Genomic DNA, 12,982 nt, shown 5'->3' with positions numbered 1-12,982 from the left:
AATATTAATGCTGTTTAATTTGATGAATTTTATGCTGTGATTATTTTTCAGTTCCTTCTATTATATTCCATTTCTGTGGCTTTGTAGTTCTGTCTTATAGACACTTGCTTATTTTTCACCAATGCCATTGTCCTAATTCATGCCTTTTCCTCTTTTGCCCAGAATAACAGATTCTCCCTACATCCTGCCTTCCACTTCTCCAATCCATCCTTCATCTGATCATATTTATTTGGAATTTTGAGATTCATACCATGCTTTCTCCAGTATTCTTGGTTGTTGTTGTGTATCGTCCAGTTGACTATGACTCATCGTGAATCTTGCCATATTCTGCCCCATCCTTAGGATCCCCATTTAGTCCAGTATTACAGAAATCTTTAGTAGCTTTTTATTGCATATGAATGAAAAACCTGACTTTTTAAATGTACCCTTAAATCCTACATGATCACACCCATATATTCTCCGCCATAGAACTTTCCCTCCATACATTTTATGCTCCAGACTCATGGTTCTCATGTGTACTTTGTAAGCCCATCTTATCCTTGTATGCTTTCATGTTTTCCTTCTTGCTGTTCTTCCCTTCCTTTTTCTTTGCTTGCTTCTTTGACTGGCATTCCACATGAAACATCAGCTATACTACCACTTCTTTTAATCTTCATATTCAGCATTAATTACATTTCATTCGTCTAAATTCGATTCAGTTCATCTATATTCTATGTTGCATTTACTTTTGTTGAGGACTATTTGTATCATATAATGTGATCAATTCCTATATTGCCCACATCAACCCACCCCCTGGCACAATGTTTTAGAAATAGCAAGAACCTAGTGTTTTCATAATAACACAATTAATGTATTGTCAGTAATAGGAATTCAAATAAGAACTCTTATCTCCATACAGTAAGCAGTGTATTTTTTTAATTATTATTAAATTTTATTAGTTTTAATGAACATTTACAGAGATTTTGGGTTCTCATTCATTCATTGTTGCACTGTTTTCTCTACCCTCTGCCCCAGTTCGTTCTTCTTCCCCCCCACCCATGTCTGTTTCAATTTTCCAGTTGCCACAGTGCTTGTCAAAGCCAGTTCTGATTAATCTCCTTTGTCAGTGTGTCCTTTGCCATTCCCTATCACTCCTCCCTGAGAAAAACTTCACCCTGATTCATAAGGAAAGGGGGATGGCGTATTGCAGTGTATTTTTTTACATTCTCATCTAAAAAATATAATTGTTTGCAATTAATCTCACTCAATTGAGGGTGATGCTGACTATTGGTTTAGTATATATTTTCTTACTTAAGATGAGGAAATTCCTCTCTATTCCTTTTTTGTTGAGTATAATTTGTCAAATACCTTTTCTGCATTGGCTGAGATAATAATTTATTTTATTGATGGTTTGGATTACACTGACTCTTTTTATGATGTTGCACGATTCTTGCATACCCAGTATGAATCTCACTTGATCATGATGTATTATTTCCGCTATAACCACTCCTATTCAGTATTATATTGGAAGTTCTAACTGGAGCAATAAGACAAGAAAAGGGCTAAGAGACATCCAGCTTGACAAAGAGGAAGTCAGACTATCTCTGTTTGCAGATGATGTGGTAGTATGCATAAAATCCTAATGACTGAGCAAGAAAATTATTGGACCATGTTGACTAATTTAGTAAAGTGGTGGGATATAAGATCCATATATAAAAGTCAGTCAGATTTCTCTACAACAACAAAGGAAACACTGAAAAGTCAATGAGTGAGAAAAACTATACCAATTACAGTAGCCACCCACAAGTTGAACTAACTTAGGAACAGATCTAACTAGACGACCTATGTAAAGAAAATTACATGACACAAAATAACGGGGAAGGAAAGGTAACAGAACAGGATGACAGTTCTTCAATTCAGTTTAAAAAGAAAATAACAAAGAAGTACTTGAAACATTGAATGAAGGAAGATACTAGTTTCCTTGGCTCCACAGACAACACTCTTGGTACCAGCAGCCAGGAAATCAAGAGACGAATTGCATTGGGAAAATCAGCTGTCGGGGACCTCTCCAACATACTGAAGAGCATCGACGCCAGGCTGGAGACTAAGGTGTGCCTGATCCAGGCTATAGTCTTCGCAATTATGTGCTATGCATCGGAGAGTTGGACAGTGAATAGGGATGATAGAAAGAGAATTGATGCCTTTGAGCTGTGGTGTTGGAGAAGAGTGTTTAATATACCATGGACTGCTAGGAGAACAAACAGGTTTGTTCTGGAGAGCGTGAAGCCGGACTGCTCCTTGAAGTCAAGGATTCTGAAGTTTGTCTGACATACTTTGGGCATGTTGCAAGAAGGGACTTGGAGAGGTACATCATGTTTGGGAGAGTGGAGAGGTGGTGCAGGAGAGGAAGACGCTCGATGAGATGGATCAATTCTAACTGGGGTGGTGGGAGTGAGTGTGTCGGAGATGACAAGGTTGGTACAGGATGGAACAGCATTTAGGGCGCTTATACATAGAGTCGCCATGAGTTGCAAGCGACTCGATGGCACATAACACAACAATGATCTCAGATGGCTGAGGAGTTACACTGCCAACTAAAATGTCATTTGAATCCACCAGCTGCTCTAGGATGAAAGATGGATAGTCTCCTCCTTTCTAATTTACTGTCTCTGAAAACCCACCGGAGGGTCAGCTGTGGGTTGATTCTGACTCAGTATGTAATAACAAAACAACATACAGCATAAATTGACCAAGATACAGAGCCAAAAATTTACAACTAGAAAAGGTTGAATGGATGAACAGGAACTTCTAAAGATTAAGTCAATATATGTTTCAAAAAAATTCTCCAAGGGAGCTTTGGTGGCCTAGTGGCAAGAAGCTGCACTGCAATCCCTGAGATAATAAAAATAATAAAATATAAAAAAAATTCTCCAGAAAGATAAAATAGTGTACAGACTGGGACAAAATAACTGATGGTAACATATCTGGGGCTGACATATCTGATAAGGAGATTGTAAAAAGAGCAAGGGCTGCTTGGGAATGGCCATATCTGACCTTTACCAGTTTCACAAAGGGGGATTGTCCCTGTCAATAGCATCAATAATACAAAATCAATTTCCATGAAGTCAGACATGTCCCCTATCACCCCATACTTCTTTCTACTCATCTCAACATCAATCTTACTGCTTTGCTGGGTCCTAGATCTGATGCAATAGCTCATAGACCACACAGAACTATGTTAGGGAGATTAAAAGGTTATAATCCAAGTCAGTAGCAGAATACAGTCAATATGGCTCCTGAAATGTGCTCGCAGGCACCTCAGCCTTGAGCCATATGGCTTTAGGCCAGTGTTACAAAGTTCTTAGTACTGCCAATATTGTACTCCCCCGCCCCCCCCCATCAGTCTTAGCCGATGTTACGGAGTTCTCAGTCCTGCCAATATTGTCTCTTCTCTAAGCAATCTTAGCCAGTGTTACAAATTATGTAACAATAATAATCATTTGGAGTTAATTTGAAAGGTGACCTATAAATTATGACCTCCCACCCCTAGTTGTCCAATAAATTTAGGCAAAGGCTCTTAGCTCCAATTCCAGTAGTGTAGCAGTTCCAGAGTAGTTCTATCTTATATTACGTCTCCAGTTCAGCCATAGATGCTCTTTTCCTGGTGGTGAGGTTTATTTTCCAGTGGTGGGGAGAGGTCTCATTCTGTGACTTGAGCTATCAGTTGGTTGGCAAGAATAGAATGATGAGATAGCCAGTTCTCTTGTGGGCAGGCTAACATACCCTGTTCGCATAGCGCCACTCGTCCCCATGATCAGGTCAGATTCAGATAGCTAGGAAGGGCATATTGAAAGATAAACTCCACAGGGTTCATATGTAAAATTTATATTATATTGTTGAAAAAAAATGCCAGATTTTACATCACAACTTTGAAATTCTATCACTCTGCACAAACCGTCACCTACATATTTTTTTGCCGACAAGATACAAGTTTGTTATAGAGTAGGATAAAATTTCAGCGTTCTTTATTCAGTGAGACATTTATTCTGAAGACATTTTTTGTCACACTTTTCATCATTGAAAAGTTTCCCCTGCTGAAACTTGTTGAGGTGCTTGAATAAGTGATAATCTTTTGGTACGAGGTCTGGTGAGTAGGTTGAATGAGGCAGAGTTTGTAGCCTAATTCTTTGAGCTTTTGGAGCATTGGTTGTGATTGAACATTGTCGTGCAGAAAGCTTGAACTTCTGTGTTGACCAGTGCCAACCACAAACATTGTAGATTTCTGTGCATTTCATAATACTGCTCTGGTGCATTCAGCAAGTGGTAGTGGATTAATCATGACTGGTTTTTTAATTAATCATGACCATCTTTGGGTAAAAGCTTGGTTTGGGGCATTATTTTGGCACTTCACCTTCATCCACCCACTGTTCTAAATGTCCTCAGTTGTCAAAGAAGATCCATTTTTCATCACATATTACAATGATGTGAAGAAATGGATTGATTTTTATTCCAACAAATGAGGGCTGAGAATTCTTCAAAGTGATAATTGCTTTGATTTTAGGTGAATTTGTGAAGTACTCATTTGTTTAACTTCTTCACCTTTCTAATTAACTCAAATGATGAGTAACCATAAAATGGACTTGGAGTTCTTCTGCAACTTCTCTTGTAGTTCTGAGGTGATTTGCTTCAATTATTGCCCTCAGCTAATTTTTTACAACTTCAGTAGCCAACAAGGACCTTCCTTATCTTCAAGTTTGAATTTACTATGGTGGACTATTTGAAAGTTATGTTGCATTATGCATTAGATGATACTTCCCTTATCCCACATTTCAGTGATATTTCAAGCTTTATTGATGTTTTAACATTTACACTGTTGTTCATTGACTATACATTCTATTTCTCCCCACCCCACCCCCAGTTACTCTCCTATTTTAACAGTATCACTGTTTTAACATTTTTATTGGTTTTATTATAAAGTTAATATACATTGTGTTTCATACATTCATTCCCATTCATTGCTTTATAAAATTAATCATCATTGAACTATGGTCCACTGTTACCTTGTCTTTCCAGATCCCCACTGGATCTCTCTCATTTCCTTTACCCACCCTCACCTATCACTCTTAAGCATTTTGTGTCCTTTCATGACTGAGTTGTTTTACTCAGCATAATGTCTTTCAATCTAGCCCATGATGTGTAGTATTTTATTAATTTGTCATTGTTTTTAGTTCTGAGTATCCCATAAATCATACTCGACTATTAACACTCCTATTAAAAAAAACTGCACATGTACCTACAGAGAAGATCAGAAACTTGCCCTGTCTTAACACTGTCCTCTGACATACTTGAACCCATTGTTACAGTCACTATGTCATTTCATCTTGTTGAAAGTCTTCTTCTCTTTCTGTGACCCTCTGCCTTTCCCAGCATGATGGTTTTTCCCCCAGGACTAGTCCCTCTTGACCACATGACCCATCCTGACAATTCTAGAATCCTCCTGAATGAGTTATTATTTATTTCACTATATTTTTTAAAGCTTTATTTATATAATTCATTTCATTTACATTATATTTTGTTCATGTATATTATAGTTTTTTACCCCCTTTCAATCATCTTATTAACTCCTTCATGAAAGCATGTAAGCCAGCTATATCATGCCTTATGCCCTAATTTCCGTCTTTTAGATAGCTAATTTCTGATTTGCCTATCCCTATCAAACTTAATATTAGCTATTAGTAGTAAGTTGGCATAATTAAAAATTATTTAGAGTTTAACTGTTCAGATTGAATGCAAAAGTTGCTTTTCTTGTGGGACTATTCTTCTTTTCCATGATAGAATGTAAAGTGGTCGATAAAATATTTTAGAGAGGAAAACCATACCAGCGTGACTTTATATAGAGTGTGTGTCTTATCTAAGACACCAGCTTGCTCTTCCTGTTTGTTAGGTACCACCCAGCCTACTTCACCTCCAACTCATCATGACCCTGTGTTCAACCACAGCGTGAAACCCTGCCTAACCTGCAATACCTTCACAGTCTTTGTTCTGTTGAAGCACATTGACCTAATGTGTGAGAAATTCAAGAATCAGGATACCTGTCAGGTGCAAAGTGAGACTGAGATCAAGAGTTGAAACAGAAATTTGATTCTAAAAACAAATAGGTTTTTTAGAAAAGTTAAAATAAGTTGCAGGATGAGGAACCTAGAAGCATCCCAATGAAAACGTGCTCTCTCTAAATAAACTGTGCTATATTTCACAGAAATGTTGTTCTTCTCTTACAGTGCAAAAGGCAATGTTGTTCCTGGTTATGACTTTTTGGTGAATTCTGTCTGGCCTGAAATAGTACAAGGATTAGAAGAAAAATTGCCATCACTTTTTAATCCTGGGAATCCTGATGCATTTCATGAGGTAAAGGCTGTAGACAACTTTTGTTCTTTATTTTATAGTCTTCGTTCTATGGTTATAGTCTTAGTTCTATGGTTATTCAAATTAAAAACCTGGCTTGCTTTATTGTTTCATTTAAGTTGTAGGTTCTGATTCTTTTTTTAAAAAAATTCTAGTTTATATACAGAATTTGTTTTTCACACCAGATTCAAAAGTTCTGATTCTTTTAAGAATAAAGTAGAATGTAAAATGTAAATGTAAGTCCATCTAGATAAAATCTTTTCCAACAAGTTAGAAGGTAATGCACAAACCAACCAACCTGCTGCCACAGAGTGGATTCCAGCTCAAAGCAACTTTCCATCCAAATTTTGGGGCTATAAATCTCTACAGCAATAAACTACCCATCTTTTCCCCCAAGAACATTTGATGGATCTGGCTGCAGGCTTTTCATTTAGTAACCTGATACATTATAACTTATACTACTGGCACTCCACAGTTGTATCAAGACTCATTAAAAGCCAATATCTTTGAAAATTGTTTCTCTTGAAAAATTAGGTCTATCTCTCTATTTATATAAAATGATATAATTTTGAAAGAAAAAAAACTATTGATTTCTATTTCTAATTACATTTTATATATATATATCTTAGGTCATTTAAAAGCTGAAGTCCTTGGTAGGTGTCGCTGAGTCCACTGTGATTCACAGCAACCCTGTGAACAGCAGATCCGAACCCCGTTCTGTCCTGTGTCAGCCTCACCGTCTCTGACATGCTTCAGTGAATTGTGTCAGTCCGTCTCTGTGAGAGTTGAGGTCTCTTTCTCAGATCTTTGCCACTTGATGTCTTTTTTCCAACAACTGGCACCTCCTCATAACATGCCCAGAGTAGGAGATGAATTTTCAACATTTTTGTCTCTAAGGAGCACCCTGGTTGCAATTCCTCAGAGACTAACTTGTTTGATCTTTTGGCATTCTATGGGATGTTCAGTACCACAGCACCACAATCCAGAGGCATCAGTTATTCTTCCATCTTCCTCATTCATTGACCAACTTTCAGATGCCTATGAAGAAAATGAAAATATAATGGCTTAGATACACTTTACTCTTTAAATAGATATCCTTATTCTTTTTTTTTTGCCAATTAAAATTTAGTGATTCATTAATTCATAACAATAATTGAAATTTATCTACATTGCAATTCTTAAATTCATCACAACATACTGATTCATTCATTCATAATAAGTATTAACAGTTAAATGCAATTTATTTATGTTTTAATTTATAAATTTGTATGAACTAATTTCATACCCTAGTAGGAACACTCACCCCTGAGAAAGCCTAACTTGTTTCCTTGGTCTTAATGGTCATTGGTATGGTCAGGGTCGTTGGCTGGTTCAGCATTCACAGCCACCAGTGTGGCCAGAGTTAGCATCTCCCAACCACCAGAGTGGCCTGGGTCCACAGCTCAGTCACTACTGTGGCCTAGTTCCATAGTTCACAGCCATTGGTGTAGGCAGCGTCCTCGGCTGTCTTAGCAGCTCATGTCCGTCGGTGTAGCCGGAGTCCTCACCTGTCTCAGAAGCTCATGTCCATTGATTTAGCCAGAGTCCTTGGCTCTGAAAAGAGCCTTTGGGTCTTCAGTGTTATTCTTTAGCACTTTGAAGATACTGTTAACAGTAGATTTTTCAAATAGAACACTTCAGATGCTTGTAGTGGTGAAAGATTTTTGTTGTTAGGTGTCTTCCAGTCAAGTAAGACTCATAGTGACCAAATGAGCAACACATCTGAACTCTGTTCTGTGTCATCCTTGTTATGTCTGACACAGTTGAGCCCATTGCTGCATGATTGGATGCATGGATCCTCAGTCCATCTCATTGAGGATATTTCTCTCCTTCACTGACTTCCAGCCTTTCTAAGTATGATATCTCTAAGGAATAATCTCTTCTGCCCAAAGTATATAAGATGAAGCTTCGCCTTCCCTGTCTTCAAGGAGTACTCTGGTTGCACTTTTTCCAAAGCATAACTCTTTGTTCTGTTTGCCATCCATGGATATTCAGCTACTCCAACACTGTAGCTCAAAGGCATCAGTTCTTCTGTTCTCCTTATTTGTTGTCTAGCTGTCAAATGCACAGCAAGGGATTGAAAAGAGTATGACCTGAATCAAGCAAACCTTAGCCTTCAAACTGGCATCATTGCTCCACAGTAATTTGGAGAGGTCCCTAACTGCAGACTTTAAGTGCAATACATCTCCTGATCTCTTGACTGCTGATACCAAGGGTATTGATTGTGTATCCAAGTAAGATAAAATAATTTACAGTTTCCATCTATCATGATGTAGTTTATTGCCCCAATGGTGAGAACTTTTTGTCTTCTTGATGTTGAGATGTAATCCATATTGGAGGCTGTAGTCTTTCATCTTTTGCAGCAAGTACTTCAAATCCTCTTACTCTCAGCAAGCAAAGTTGTGTTGTCTGCATAATGCAGGTTATTCCTGATTCTGCAGTTTCTTCAGAGTCCATCTTCTCAAATGAATTTCTCAACATACATATTGAATAGGTATGGAGAAAGGATACAACCCTGAAACACATTTTTCCTGATTTAAAACCACGCAGTGTTCCCTTGCTCTCTTTGGGCAGCAACTTCTTGGTCTAGGTATAGGTTCATATGAGCACAATTAAGTATTCTGGGATTCCCAATCTTTTCAATGTTAGCCTTAATTTATGATCCACACAGTTAAATGCCCTTGCATAGTCAAAGAAAAGAGAGACCTTAATATTTAAAAAAAAGATGATACAATTTAAAATATTTCACAGTTGATATTTCAAAACTAAATTGATATTTGTATCCCCCGTTGTCTTAGTTTTTTAAGGCAATGCTTAGCACCATGGTTATCAGTAAAGATTCTCAAGCTAAGTGCTTTGAAGTCAAGTTGTTGGATGAAGAGTTGTTGTTGTCATTATTGAATATCATTGATTCGGAACTGGCTCACAGCTAACCCTCTGGTGAGTTTTCAGCAGCAGTAAGTCACTCGGGAGGAATTTGCCCATCTTTCGCTTACAGAGCAGCTGGTGGATTCACACAGTGTACTTTTGCATTGACAGTGCAATTCCTTACCACTGAACCACCAAAGCTCTTTTGATAAAGGGTAGTATTAATAGACTTCAGATCTGTGCTTTAATTTCAGCACAAGATAGGATGAAATGAAGTTTGAAGCCCTGAACACTGTTGAGTCCCACTTCCCATAACTGGGTAACTTCCCTGTAATTTGATTTAGCAAATTGTTTGCCTCCATATCTCTAGACCCATTGTTTGTTTCTCTGTGTACCTGTAAGGTGGCTGACCTAGGGTTGTAAATACTTTTGTGTGGGGGCCATTAAAACCCTAATATTAGACTATGTTTCTGTATCCTGTGCAAATGTTACTGTTTGGAAGAGTAAGGTTGGACTCTCATGCTGACATGATACATACATACATACCATTGGTCCCTGAAAAAGTAAATCACTTTTCTTAATGAGAAACGCTGTCACTCTCTAAAGAGAAATATTGTTGTTATGTGCCTGCAACCCATAGCAATCCTGTGTACAATAGTGCTTAACCTGTCCTGAGCCATTCTCACCGATTCTGACACACCAATCCCTATTGCCCCAGTTACTGTATCAGTCCATCTCATCTGGGGTCTTCATCTACTGTGCTGTCCTTCCACCCTTTTGAGAGTGATGCCCTTCTCGAGGGACCCATCTCTTATCCCCATGTGCCCAAAGTATGTGAGATGGAGCTTCAGAATCCTAGCCGCCAAGGAAAAACTTGGTTTCACCCTCTCCAAGACAGATCTGTTTGCTTTCTTTGGGCTCTGTTTGTAAAAATTTAGGTGGTTGTGTTCTGTAAGTTAGCATTGTTGAATTGGGCACTGTTTATAGAAATCTGAGTGTTTTGGCATGGTTTCTCAGTAATGTGTGAATTGTCTTTTCCAATGGAAAGTCCAAAGTCTAACTTTATCTTAGTTAGATCCACAGTCATTACACTTGGTACCAGCAGTTAAGAGATAAGGAGATGTATTGCACTGGGAAAGTCAGTTGTCAGTGACCTCTCTAAATTATTGAAGAGCAGTGCTGTCAGTTTGAGGACCAACGTGCATCTGATTCAAGCCATGGCCTTTTCAGTCACTTGCCATGCATCTGAGAGCTGGATAGTGAAATTTGATGACTTTGAATTGTGATGTTGAAAACGAGTGCTGAAAATCTTATAGACTGCCGAAAGAACAAAGGGATATGTCTTGGAGAAGGTGCAGCCAGAGTGCTCCTTGGATGCAAAGATGATAAGTCTTCATCTCACATACTTTGGCCATGTTGTTAGGAGAGGCTATTCCTTGGATAGGGACATCATGCTTGGAAAGGTGGAGGCAAAGGAAAGGAAGATCCTCAACAGGTAGATTAACACGCTGATTGCAGCAATGGACTTGAATGTGTCAGGGATTGTGAGGGCCAGAGTTCAGAGCTGTTGTTCATCGGGTCACTAGGTTTGACAACACCTAACAACAATAATGGAAAGTCCTGTTACTTTATACATGGGATAATAATATGTCAAGGAGAATAATAGCTGACAAAGGTATAAAGCCTCTGGCCACATAGAGAGTGACAAGGCAGTCTTGGAGAGGTATTTCACTATCTTCTGGATCCACTAACTAAATTACGTGACTATTAGCACCCATTCTGTCATAATTGGGGAAACAGCAGCTGACAGAAAGAGGACCCATGTTTGTCTAGTTACAGCAGCTCTCCTGCTTGCTACCTGTGTGGCTAACCCTCTAGGTGTTCCTCCTCTTGATTTTTTTAAGTATTATATGATAATCATATAGACAGCTCTGGTGGCCCGGTGATATAAAGAACCTCCTCTGCAACTTCCACTGGTTCGAATCCACCATCTGCTGTGTGGGAGGGTGGGCAGTCTCTGCCCATGCTAATTGACTGCCTCTGAGAACCCACTGGATGGCCAGCTGTGAGTTGGTTCCAACTCAGTGGCAGACAGCAACAACAGCCTATCTTTTAATTATTCTTGTTGTTGTTATGTGCCATCAAGTCGCCTGTGACTTATAGCGACCCTATGTACAATAGCTCTGAAGCCTGCCCTTTCCTTTTAGGTAGTGAAAAAGAAGCAGATCAGTCAGTGGATAAAGCAGAACTGTAACTGCCATAGAAAGTACATTCCTTTGATAAGTACTCTTACCAGATACCCAGGTTCTGTGGGGAATACTTTGGGACTTTGTATATACTTTTAAATTTGAAGAGGCTCAATTTTAAGTCACCAAACTATTAAATATGTTGATGAGTATTGTCAAACCCAAAGGGAGGAACAATACCTTTCTTTGTCTCAAACTCATACATCTAAACTGTACTAAGGATATACCGTGGTGTCATGTCAAAGCCAGTTAAACAAAACTTTTCATTTTCTCTGCACTGGAATTCCTGGTCAAGCATAGTCATCAACATATTTAATTTAATAGTTTGGTAACTTAAAATTGAGCCTCTTCAAATTTAAAAGTATATACAAAGTCCCACAGAACTTGGGTATCTGGGAAGAGTACTTATCAAAGGAATGTACTTCCTATTGCAGTAACATTTTTGCTTTATCTACTGACTGGTCTTCTGCTTCTTTTCTACTACCTAACTTTGTTGTTTGGGTATATTTTCTCTGGGCTTAAACAGAAAAGGTAACCTTCTGCTGTAAAATAAGACAAGTAATAATAGCTCTGGTGATGGTAAGGAATCAACCCGAAGGCTCACAATTGGAATCCACCCGCTTCTCCATGGGAGAAAGATGGGCAGTCTTCTCCTGTGTGGTAGATAATGCTGCTGCTGAAAACCCAGTGGAGGTCAACTGAGTCGACTCCATCTAAATAGTATGTAACAACAATAGTACTTACCTTTTAGGATGGTCCTGTGATTTAATAATATAATTCTAAGCACAACCATTAAGTTGACTTTTACGTCATAGCAAATCAGTGTTCAACAGGAAAAAACCCTTCCCATATGCATTAACCTCACAATCTCTGCCGTGTCCATTTTTGTAATCACTATGTCAGTCCGTCTCATTGAAGGTCTTCCTGTTATTGTCTGAACTTCTGCTTTTCCAAGCATGATATCCTTCTCCAGGGACTGGCCACACCTGATAACATACCCAGAGCTCCTTGCTTCTAAGGAGCACTCTCACTACACTTTTTCTGGAAGAGATTTGTTTGGGTTTTTTTGGAATCCAGTGTATATAGCAATATACTTTTCAGCCCACAATTAAAAGGCATTCATTTTCTTTCATTCTTTCCTAGTCATTGTCTACATAGATACATAGTAAATAAAAGTTTTTTATTTAGATGTTGTTTCCTTTATACTAGTTTACTTACAAAGTTTGTGTACATTGTTTTTCATGCTAGCTCTTTCCCATTTCCTTTATCCATCCCTCCCTCCACCCATCAAACTTTGAAACCTTATAATTCATCACCCCCCACACCTCCTGCTCAACCTCATCCCTCTGCTCCCTCCTTCCCCCCCTTGGATCCTCATACGTGTTCTTCAATAATGGTCTTATACAGTATTTGTCCATATGGTACTGAATTTGTTCACTTAGCCTAAT

General features: G+C 38.5%; 1 protein-coding gene across 1 annotated transcript in view; it reads left to right on the top strand.

Moving 5' to 3' along the window:
- COG2 (component of oligomeric golgi complex 2) overlaps window positions 1-12,982 on the top strand; it is a 60,797-nt gene that overhangs the window by 27,332 nt on the left and 20,483 nt on the right. Inside the window, exon 9 of the mRNA XM_006888719.1 lies at window positions 6,258-6,384. Within this exon, the coding sequence (XP_006888781.1) occupies window positions 6,258-6,384 (127 nt within the window). The remainder of the gene's footprint in view (window positions 1-6,257; window positions 6,385-12,982) is intronic.

This window comes from Elephantulus edwardii, unplaced genomic scaffold (genome assembly GCF_000299155.1).
Source record: "Elephantulus edwardii isolate Elephantulus edwardi_28Jun2011 unplaced genomic scaffold, EleEdw1.0 scaffold00071, whole genome shotgun sequence".
NCBI lineage: Eukaryota > Metazoa > Chordata > Mammalia > Macroscelidea > Macroscelididae > Elephantulus > Elephantulus edwardii.
Note: the sequence above shows the minus strand (reverse complement) of the source record. Positions and strands in the feature narration are given on the sequence as shown.